Source organism: Prionailurus bengalensis, chromosome B4 (assembly GCF_016509475.1).
Source record: "Prionailurus bengalensis isolate Pbe53 chromosome B4, Fcat_Pben_1.1_paternal_pri, whole genome shotgun sequence".
NCBI lineage: Eukaryota > Metazoa > Chordata > Mammalia > Carnivora > Felidae > Prionailurus > Prionailurus bengalensis.
Window position 1 is genome coordinate 19,996,016 of NC_057358.1, and position 11,053 is coordinate 20,007,068.

The following is an 11,053-nucleotide window of genomic DNA, read 5'->3' on the forward strand; positions in this document are numbered from 1 at the left end:
CATCCAAATGTATTTGGATGCAGGTATTCTCAGCCTCTGTCCTTTACAGTAAGAGTAAAACCACAGATCATATACAGCAATTAGAGCTGAGACCATCCAGATCTAACTGAAACATTTATAGACAAAAGACAAATTTCAAAGGGAGTAGGAATTAGAAGGTGAAGGGCAAGGAATAAAAAAAAGAGTCCATTTCCATGAGAAATAGTGACTTAAATTCACACAGTAAACATCTCATTGATGTTTTGTTTTGTTTTACGATTGATGACCTATAGATGCAACTTCTTAGGAATATGATGGCAAAAATCTGAGATCCATAATTAATTTGTCAGACTAAGGGGGGTGGACCAAAAATTGCCAGATTTAACATTCATTAAAATAGCACTTGATCTCTGCTTCACTGTCTTAAACCTGAAACTTTTTGCACTTGATTTGGAACAAGTTTGCAAAGTTCTGTTGTTATTTAGAAAGAAATCCAGTGTTTTGCACAGAACCTGCCTGGCCTCATCACATGGTGTTACAACAAAACACTACACCCAACAAATGCATTTCTTTCAGGCAAAAACATGACAAATGAAAATGCCAACAAAACCATTCATTCCTGTTAACGTTCTTCAATCTGGAATAAGTAGAAATGTATGGAACCAGGAATTTTAAACAGTGTTTTTAATTGAAAATAAAGCTAAAGCATGCTTTTCAACAGTGCAAATTTCCATAATTTTGATTTGCTGCTTCCATCATCACAAGATAGCACACCAGCATGGCCCTTACCAAGGGCTAGACCCTAGCCATTTGCATGTTGAACTACTTTGATTTTAAGTGCAAATATAGATAGTCACCTCTGATTGTCACTTGCAGTAGAAACTCTCCTGCTTTATCACAGGATGGTCTGAAAACAGAAGTTTCGAGAGATGCGGAAAAAGTAAAAGGTAATAAAACCCAAGTGCCTGAGTTCTGATACCAAAGAGCCCTAAAATAACTGTTATTTTTCATTGGGGATATGCTTAGAACTCTGACCCATTGTACTTTTCTCGGTTGTATTTACTGCTCTGTCATTATGAAGAGTCAGACCATAAAATATCCTGCTATTAAGGGAACTATTTAATTGTTTTGCAAGTTTGAGGAGTCAAACTTGAGGAGTCAGACCACAAGGTAAGCAGGACAATAGTGAATAAGAGTCACCTTATTTATAACCTTTGGGTGAGAACACAAAAAGGACTTTTTCCAATTGCAAGGAGTAAAATCCCATCCTTTACAAGAAAAAAAAAAAAAGCAATCTCATATTCCTTTTACTCAGTATATATGAGGCAGCTTTTACCAGCATTCAAGCAGGACTCCCCAATCTTTCCACTCAAAAAAAGAAAGAAAGAGATAGAGGGAAAGAAAGAAAGAAAGAAAGAAAGAAAGAAAGAAAGAAAGAAAGAAAATTAAGGGCAACTACTCTTGGAGAAGGAATGAGGGGAACAAAAGAAAAAGATGCCCCACAAAAAAGAGCTCCAGAAAAGAACATTTTGGGCTCACAGAAACTTCTTTCTACCTCACTGTGTAACCACGTAACCTAACAAACTTTCACTGAATTAACAGTTACACTTTCAGGTCTGAAATCTAGTGCATAAACTTAATGGCTCATTGTAATATTTATTATTCAACCTTTTGACATTTATTTGTAGCAGTTGAATTGAGGTACCGGGTGCATTATTAGCATTGAAACAGTAAAGTGTTCCAGCTCTACCTTAATAACTGAGTTTTACTTGAGTCTTTAGCCTGAAGTAGTCTGTGGAATGTAAACCAACCCTTCTCCCACCCCGCCCCCACCCTCCTCCAGGAAAAAAAAAAAAAAAAAAAAAAAACCCGCAATGGAAAAAAAGTAATCCGATTTCTGTCTTCAAAATGCGATAAACCAGGGCTCCAAAAGGGGTGTAACACATTAATGGACTTGTACAAACCATCCTGTGCAGTTATACAACAAAAGGAAGGTAATATGGTTCAAGAAAATATCTTCCAAAACACTTTTATGAATTAAATTTCCTGAATTTGTGACTCGGTGGAAGAGGTATTGCAGAACCGCCCAGCTGCCATTTCCATATAGGATGGGCTTTGTGAGGAGGTTGGGAATCCTTAGTGGTGTTTAAGGAATACGCCGGCCACAAATCCCCATCCTTCCCAATAATGAGTGATGGTGGACAAGGAAAATTTGCCATGAAATTAAATGGCCTTTTCACTGCTGATGCTACATTGCTGGCTACCTTTTTGCGTCTGTTTATAACTGTAAAATCATCCAGTGTTCCTTCATGTGTTTCGGTTTTACCTGTAGGACGAGGGCTTCTAGCTGATTTCAAATTTGGTTTGACTGGAGGTGTCTGAAGTACGGGTCGTTTTCCCAGTACTAGTGTCCGGTAATTTTTTCTCACCCTGGCACCAAATTTATATTCCCCATCCTCGGGTTTTGGAGAACCTAAAGTGCATGAGAGGCCCTGACTCTGAGCCGGTGGGTTTAAGGAAAGCGTTTCTTTTTCAGGGCATGCAAAACCTTCTTCCTTGGCTGTGGTTAACAAGGCGTCCTCCTCTTTACTTTCAGTCACACTGTAAAACTCACCCTCTGTATCATTGCACTCGCACTTAAGCTTATTTGTAATAAGGTCAGGTTCATATTCTTCATTAGCACTACTGTCTTCTACTTTGATTTTAATATTGTGCAGAAATGGCAAGGTCTTGTCGCCCGCGTTAGTGCACGGATTCTCAGCTTTCGTGGCTGCTGCCGGTGCTGCTCCATCCACCTCAGAAGCGGCTTGGGAAGAGGACAAATCCGTAGCAAATTCAGCACAATGAGGGATTTTGGAGTCTTTTTCTGAATTTGCGGCTGCTCCTGAAGAATCATTATCGAAGAACCTAGCAGCTATTGTGTTGTTATCAGCACAGTGCGTAGTAGGAGTTGCTTGTAGGCATTTCCTAGCCTCTCGGAGTATTCTTTGTTGTGGAAATGCATTGTTTGTCTTTGGGCTAGGTGAAGAGGCCCCCTCCGCCGAGCAGTTAATTGTCAGGTCAGTTCTCTTTACAGTACTGGAAATTTCAGAGTGTGGGAATGTAATCTCAGATACCCTATCGTTCCTTATCTCTGTGAAACAACTCCCCAGGCTGGCCGGGCAGTACACCGGAGACGCTTTGGGGGCCCAGCTCTGCAGATTCCACTCCTCCGGCGACTCGGCTTTGACACTACTCTTGAGGTCGGGAAGTCTGCCGGCATCCTCGAAAGCAGCGGGTTTGGTTGCAGCGGCGGCGGAGGCCAGATGGTACAAGAAGTTGGCCTGCGCCTGCACGCTGGGAGGCTTGCCGAAGCTGGTGCGTCTGAAACGGATGCTCTGCACCGACACTTGGCTGGAGCCGGAGCTGGAGTCCGACTCCGTGGACGAGTCCTCCTCCTCCGAGCTGACTTCGCTGGAATCCGAGGCCCCACTGCCCCCCTCCTCCTCCTCCTCCTCCTCTTCCTCCTCCTCCTCCTCCTCTCCCTCCTCCTCCTCTTCCTCCGAGGACACGGAGTTGCTGGAACTGGACAAACTGGAGCCAAAATCGGAGTCGTTGGCTGCATGGTCCGAGTAGGAGCTGGACTCCGAGTCGCTGCTACAACTCTCGGGAAAGCTGCCGAGATGGGGCTGCGGCCGGTGGTGATGAGGGGGGTGGTGATTCTGCTGCGGCTGTTGGGCCCGGTGGTGGTGGTGGTGGTGGTGGTGATGGTGGTGGTGGTGGTGGTGGGGAGGCGGGCAGAAGCTGTTAACCAGATGAAACCTCTCCAGGCAAGTGGCCCCGGCGGCCGCCGCCGCCGCCGCTGCCGCCGCCGCCGCCGCCGCCTTGGCTTTGTAGGACCTGGGCAGCAGCAGCAGGCGGCGGGCGCCGGCGTGGGGCGCGAGCAGGCAGTCCTTGGCGCCCCCGCGCTTGCGCTTGCACCGGTAGGTCAGGCTCACCGGGCCTCCCGCGCCCGCCGCCGCCGCCGCCGCCGCCTTGGGCTGGGGCCCGGCCGCCGAAGCCTGGTAGTAGGCGGCGGCGGCGGCGGCGGCGGCGGCGGCAGCGGCGGCGGCGGCGGCGGCGGCGGCCGGGTGCTTGCTGCACAGCAGGCTCCGAAAATAAGCAGGGTCCGAGTGAAAAGCAACGTAGTTTCCCTGGAGCGGGGCAGTTTCATAGTTTAGAGGGGGTTTGCAAGGCGAGCGCACGATTTCCGGGTAGTGCGAGCCCGGGTATTTGCTAAAAATCTGAGGTAGATGGGCGGCGGGGCGCGCGGCGGCGGCGCCCGGGCGCGGGGACTGCGCGCTGATTGGCAGGGGCCGCGCGGATCCGCTCAGGCCCCGCCAAAGTTGGTGCTTGTCCTTCCAAAAACCCGGGCGGGGGCTGGCGGCGGCGGCGGCGCGCTCTGGCGGCGGCGCCTTTGTGGCCAGGGCCCGGCCGACCCTCCTGCGCTTGGTCTTGAGGACACGCTCGGTTTTGCAGGAGGTGTAGAGTGCTTCCACGTCTTCCCGGGAGATGAGAGTGCATTTGGCGGCGTGGAATGCGATGCTGTTGATTGCCTTGAGTTTCCGCAACTCCTCCAGATCGCAGTGGTGCTTTTTCACTTTCAAATGATCCATGCGCTTGTGCACGGTCGTCCTCGGGATGTTCTTCAGCAGATCCGTGAAGACTTGGGAGAGGGCAAACATTTGCTTTCCTTTAATGATGAGGTAGCCGAGCCTCACGCCATCCACCTCTTCAAAACCTGACTTCAGGTCTCCCATCTCGGGCACTAAATGATCCCCACCATTTGCAGTAAATATATACGTGACGCATACATACACATGTATGTATGTTAATCCTCCACCAGATGCTGCGTGTGTCTCAAGGCATCCTGCTAATAAAATAACAAAGACTGTTATTCCCGGCGAAGGGAGTGCCAAACTCTAGGCAAAATTATTGGAAAAAAAAACAAAACAAAACAAAACAAAACATGAAATTACACTGACTTGATTCTTGCTTTTTTTTTTGGTTTTCGTATTTTTTTAAAAAGAGGGAAAAAACCATCCGGTTTCTGATCTGCCAGTGTGTTGGTCTAAGTCCCCGATGCAGATCAGTACCTGGGCCCCTCTATTCCTTCCTTCTCCATTGGAGCACTATGATAATGGAATGTGAAGGGAGAAAGAGAAAAGAAATGCAGCTGCTATTCCCGCCGCTGCTTTAGCTACAAATAAAATGACAGAGTGAAGTGAGCTCGTCCGGAGACACCTTCATCAATTAATTCCCCTAAAGCCAGCGCTGATTGGACACTCCTGACAGGTGATGCAATAAAAATTGATATTCCACCCCTTCCCCCCAAAATCTCCCACTAATTAGCATACCCTTATACTGCCACCTCCCCTCCCAAAGTAAATAATACAGTCGGTATATAAATCTTTCCATTAAACTATCGGAGCTCAGAAACAGCCTGACTCACAGACTTCATCTGAACCAGTGTGTGTACGCTTAAAAAAAAAAAAAAAAAAAAAAAAAAAAAAAAAAAAAATCCCTGTATATTCGCCTTTAAAGGAATATTGCCTATTTTTTCCTTTATTTGCATTTTACCGCTGCAGCTATTATCATTTCAAAGAAAAGCATTTTAAAAACATTATCAAGCCTAAATAGACATACCCCACCCCCTTTTCCTTGGGAAAATGGAGCTTAAGCGAAAATGTGCAGAATAGCCTGGTATTTCCCTTATGGGAGTGGAGGAGACCGGCTGGGAGCTCCAAAGTTAAACCCGCGCAGTGAACCACCCCAGTACAGACTTACGTTTTGAATTTCTCTCGATTTTCCTTTTTTTTTTTTTTTTTTTCTGAAATGCCTTTTACAACCAGAAACAAAGTTATTTGACCAAGGAAGCAGTTCAAGGCTCCAGCTCCGAAACACTGTAACAATTCAACTGGATTTGGGTTCTCTGCTGGGGGGTGGGGTGGGGACGAGGTAGCTGCACGTCAGACCCATAACAAAGCATAGATAAGCCAGAAATGTGTACACTTTTCACGATTAACCAGGCTGGATTAGAGGCCAGATCGTCCTAGAGTCCCCAGCACAGCCTTTGCCAGGGTCCTGTTCACCACAGGTCAGAATTCCAGGGAGCAGACTGCTTCTGCAGCGAAGAATAGAAAATGTAAAACGCCCAAGGTGCTTCCAGAGGTTTTACGTAATAACGATGAAAAGAAAGTGCTGATGTACGATGCAGACTATTCCAGTGGTCTGTGATGCTTTCGGTTGCGAGTTTAAATGAATCTTCCACAACTCTCATTTTTTCCATGAAAGCCAAGCATCTGCTTAAAAAAATAATCACTTTGGATGAATATCAATGCTGTTTAACCTCTTCTTAGTCGAGTTAAGGCACATTTTGGTGTCTTTTCAAGGATATCCAAAATATTGCCAAATGAGAGCAAGGGTCTTCCCAGTTGCATTATCAGGATCCCAAGGTGGTTTGTTGGCTCCTTTGCAAAATTCGGCAAAATCTTCTTAACTGTTCGGTGTTTGCAACTACAGCATAAATGCAACCCAGGCATTTATATGTTTCCTTGTTCCTCCAAAAATAGACACATCCGTGTGGTTAAAAGAATAAACGGATATTTCTGAGCCTGCAAGAAAAGAATTGCACAGTAATTTCTTCCTTCCCATTCAAAAGTTCCAGTTTCCCCTGCTCTGGTCTGGCTAGCACAAGCAGGTATGGCTCAAAAGAAAAGGGAAAAAAAGATAAAAACAGAGGAATCAGACATATAAAAAGGTAGTTTGCATGAAATCTCGGCCACAGTTCCCCACCCCCACCCTCATCTCCCTAGTAATTTCCCAGGAATTTTGAAGAGAATTGGGAATTTCAAGAAGTGCATCCGGAAATTAAGGAAGTCTATTTAAGAGAGTCTGTAACTCAGAGGTTGGGATTTGAAAAGTCAGCCCTGGACTACTGTTGCACTCAGCACAGATGTAATCGCCGCTCTTCAACTTAATCAATGTGTGTACAAACCACGATGTCTAGTTCTTGCCTTTGAAATCTAAGGCTAGCATTTCCATCCAAGAAATCAGAGCTACAGCAAATTACATTTTTGTCCCTTGAATGAGAGAAGGATCATTGAATGGATCTCGTGATATTTCAGGCTTTAAACGTAACCGAGAGGCAGCAATGAACAATGCCTCGTCACAGCTAATACCATCCACCGAGTTGGCTTTCTTTTGCATCTGGATCTACCACACCGCGTTTTTCTCTTTCACTTTCACAGGAGGCAAAATGCAAAAGGTTTAAGTAGAAAGCAAAGTTTCCAGAAAAAGCAGATGCTGGTGTTTGTTTTTTAAAGTCTAATGACCAGAGTCTTTCCATTGCCAGCGACAATAATGTCGTTTTAAAATTCTTCCTGATGCACTTATATACTGGCAGCTCTCTTCCTCCAACCCCACCCCCGTCCAATTCCCCTCCTCCAGCTTTGAGATTTCGACCGAAGAGTCAAACAGCCAAGAAATAGTAAACTCAGAAAAAGCCTTTGAGAAGACATTACAAAAGGTTGGCTAGAACATCCTTATCCTTATTTATTTATTTATTTATTGGCCAGGTAGTTCTAGTTGTTCTCCATTCCTATTTAGATTTACACACGCACACACACACACACACACACACACACACACTCCTACTCTTGCACATGGCAACATGATTTAGTAACCTTTTCAAAATTACCTTTTTTTTTTTCTCTCCCTTCCTCTGTTTCCACCTTTAAAACACTGGCAACATAGGTGGTTGTTAAAACTAGTAGAATATTGTGGTTGTTTTTTTTTTAACCAAAGGTACAATCTGTTGGGTCAAGTAGAAAGAAAAATAAAGGCCAGATGACTTGGGAGATGTGTCTATATATACAATTTATGCAGGTATCTTTGTATGTACACTCAGGCACCTTTACACTTCTACATTTTTAATACTCTTATTACATATCTTTCTTCTTGTCTAATACATTCTTTTGTTCCTTTAACTTCCCCATTATTGTGTGTGTGTGTGTGTATGTGTGTGTGTTAAGGCGTGAGTGCGTGCATTCACATGCACGCGCACGCACACACACACACACACACACACACACATACATAGAATGTGACAGACAGCTTTCTTGTGGCCATCAGCACACGTTGCATATCCGGGGTCTTCTCCAGGCACATTGGGGGTCGATCCCGATAAAAAGATCTAGCAGAGGCCCCTGAGCGCTCACACATGAAAGGCAGGGGACTTTAAGATGGATTTGCATGCACACAGGGGATTTCGATCAATAGCTACCAACATTTATGGCTTAGATTATTAATGTGAAAGCTGGCCAAAAGAATGGGGATGAAAAATTAAAGGTGTCTGTTATCAATTATGCTTAAAGTTATGCAATAATTTACTTACTTTGCCTGGATGTGCAGATCCAGATGTATAAAGTACTATTCTTCAAAAGCCAGGGGGTTTCTTTGATAAATTTGTTGACCATGTCAGCCGCCTCAACAATCAAAGATGAACCCAATTCAGATGATGGACTGTATTCAAATTCTTTTTTAAGAAAAGAGATATCAACTTCTGTTTCTCAAATGCATATACATATGTGGGCAGATATGCCCAAATTAACATTTATGTGTGTATCCATCTCTAAGAGTACAGAGAAGTACCTTATTGAGAATTTAGGAATATATATGATAAGCATGGAGTTTGTTAATTACATGTAATTATTTTCTCAGTGAGGAATGCACAATCTACTCACTATCATAAAAAGTATTTTAGCTTTGGAAACAAAGCTGCTGGCTAAAGGAAAATCCTCTGTGGCAAATACAGATAGAAGTATATTCTTAATGTCCTCTTACTTCTGCATTTGTTGTAAAAAAAAAAAACACAGTACTTTCAGTTTTTAAAGTGATGGGTTATGAAGATATGTACATATTTGTCTTTACTTACCCTGTATGAATGTGGTAAATTTACCTTCGGATGTTCTATTTTGATTTATTTTCACTGTATTTTATGTTTAAATACCATTGCAATTCAGTCTGACCTCTTTCCTCTGGAGCGAAGTAATGCACACGGCATTTACAGTCTTTTAAATGGTTAGCTGGGAAATGCAGTAGCAATTTGCAGGAGTAGTTTACTAATGGGGAAAGTTCTTTTGAAAACCTGAAGGAAAACCTAAGAGTACTTTTGCATTTCTACACTACAACTGTCATATAATTAAAGTATTGAAGAGCATTAAAATAATCCTTTTCCTTCCAAGCTTTCACCCATACACATATAATTTAAATGAGGATCATCCCCCCACATCACCATCACCACCACCTAACTCTTCACCATATACATTTGTTTTACTGATTACTGGGCACATTTTGTTCCAAGTGAATTCAGACAGAAAAGACTAAGGACATCACAAAGGCCTCAACAATGTAAGTATACTGGTTAGGAGAATAAAAGAAGCCCCTTGTACTGTTAGCCAAAAGTAATTATAATACATCTAACACATTCTAAAATAATAATAATACAAAGCCTCACATGGCTGAATTAATTTAGGATATAGGACAATAAAATCTTGTGATAGTCAACAGTTCCTCATCAAAATTCATCTAATTTCACATGTTTTCTACTTTTGGGGAGGGGAAAATGAGAATGGAGGAGGAAATGCTAAATTAAGGAGTAGCTTAAATTATAACTTAGTATATTTTCCTTAATTTTTTTCTTTTTGTCTCATCCACACAAATCAAGGCAAGTCTCCAAAAGGGCCCATCCTTCTGTTCTTAGGCATTTTGAAATCCTGTTTTTAATAGAAGTTTGGGACACAGAGTGTATGCCATGTTGTCTACTGACCCATAATCAAAATGCAGTGACCTTCTACCCTTTTTTTGCCCCCTGACCCATCTTGAATTCAATGCAGGCTTTATAAATTTGCAAATCCTTGGAGGTAAAGGGGTTTTTGTGAGGCTTTGTTCTGAAAAAGCCCTAAGAGTGTACTTTCTAAATTAGACAAAGGTAAAGCAACAAAACCTAGTGGACAAGATTTTATACAGGTGAGCAATAGACAACTCTTCGGTTAACATATATTGTAAGCTAAAAAGCAGTTATAAACATGGGAGACAAGAAGGTTATACATTGCATTAAATTAGAGTGTGGTACAAATCTCTTTCATGATGTAAGAAATGGTTAGGCCACAATCTTCCTGCTCTCCTCATCTCAAGGGCTGTGGGGGACCCTAGTGACCAAGGAAGGAATGCGGGTGGGGGGAAGGGCATAGAGAGAGGGGAGGGAGGGCGGAAGGGAAAGAAAGAGAGGAGCGAGCAAAAAGCGATCTGAATCTCCTCGCACATTCCCTTATCTTTCCTGCTATCAGCCAGTTTAAAGGACACCATAATTATGATGGTGATAAAAACAATGCCTGCTTATGTGTGCTGAATAAATAAAGAATGTTTACAGCTAAAGAATCTTTTAATTCCAATTAAATGCTATCAACGAAAAGCCACTTTTCCTACTGCAACAGCCTTTCCCCCCAATTATCTTGTTTTGTTGCAATATTTTCCTACGAGACACCAGGGCTTCTCACAATTGATCCTGAATGTTGAAAAAAAAAATCTGAGAAAGTAGAGTTCAGTGTTGATATATTAGATAATACACAAATATCAAAACCTACAATTTATTTGTGTTGCCCAAATTTGTGTTTATTTTGCACAAGGGTCAAATGTGTAGAAACCGCAGTGATGACACTGAGTGTTGAGGCCTACCTACAGGCTGCTGAAGCCATGGAGAAATTCTGAGCACCCAAGAGGGGAGAAGGGAAACATAAGACATGTGGGGCCTGATGGTCTCTGGAAAGGGAATCCTCTGGTTCTGTTCCCCTGGCTTCAGCCCAAATCCTTCTAGGAGCACTGGAGCCAATCACTGTCTTCCACTGCTGCAGCTACTGGGCGCACACAAAAAAAGCGGGAGATCAAAAAATCCCAAGTTCGCATTTATAGATACACAAGGATCATTTCATATTCATGACTCCAACAAATCACATCATAATCAGATTTAAACAAGGTTTGGGCAGTAATACCCACC

At 43.3% G+C, this 11,053-nt stretch overlaps 1 protein-coding gene across 3 annotated transcripts; it reads right to left on the minus strand.

Annotated features, from left to right (window-relative positions):
• Positions 1 to 645: 645 nt before the first annotated feature.
• On the minus strand, positions 646 to 5,172 carry SKIDA1 (SKI/DACH domain containing 1). 3 transcript variants are annotated; one of them, XM_043561583.1, is made up of 2 exons: positions 4,088 to 5,172; positions 646 to 3,808 (listed from the first exon to the last, which is right to left on the minus strand). In XM_043561583.1, the coding sequence occupies exons 1-2, from the start codon at positions 4,755 to 4,757 to the stop codon at positions 2,010 to 2,012; spliced, it is 2,469 nt and encodes an 822-aa protein (XP_043417518.1). In that variant the 5' UTR covers positions 4,758 to 5,172; the 3' UTR covers positions 646 to 2,009. The 3 variants fall into 3 exon arrangements, with proteins under 3 accessions (XP_043417518.1, XP_043417519.1, XP_043417517.1); XM_043561584.1 differs by having other exon boundaries at positions 646 to 3,799; positions 4,079 to 5,172; XM_043561582.1 differs by having other exon boundaries at positions 646 to 5,172.
• Positions 5,173 to 11,053: the final 5,881 nt, after the last annotated feature.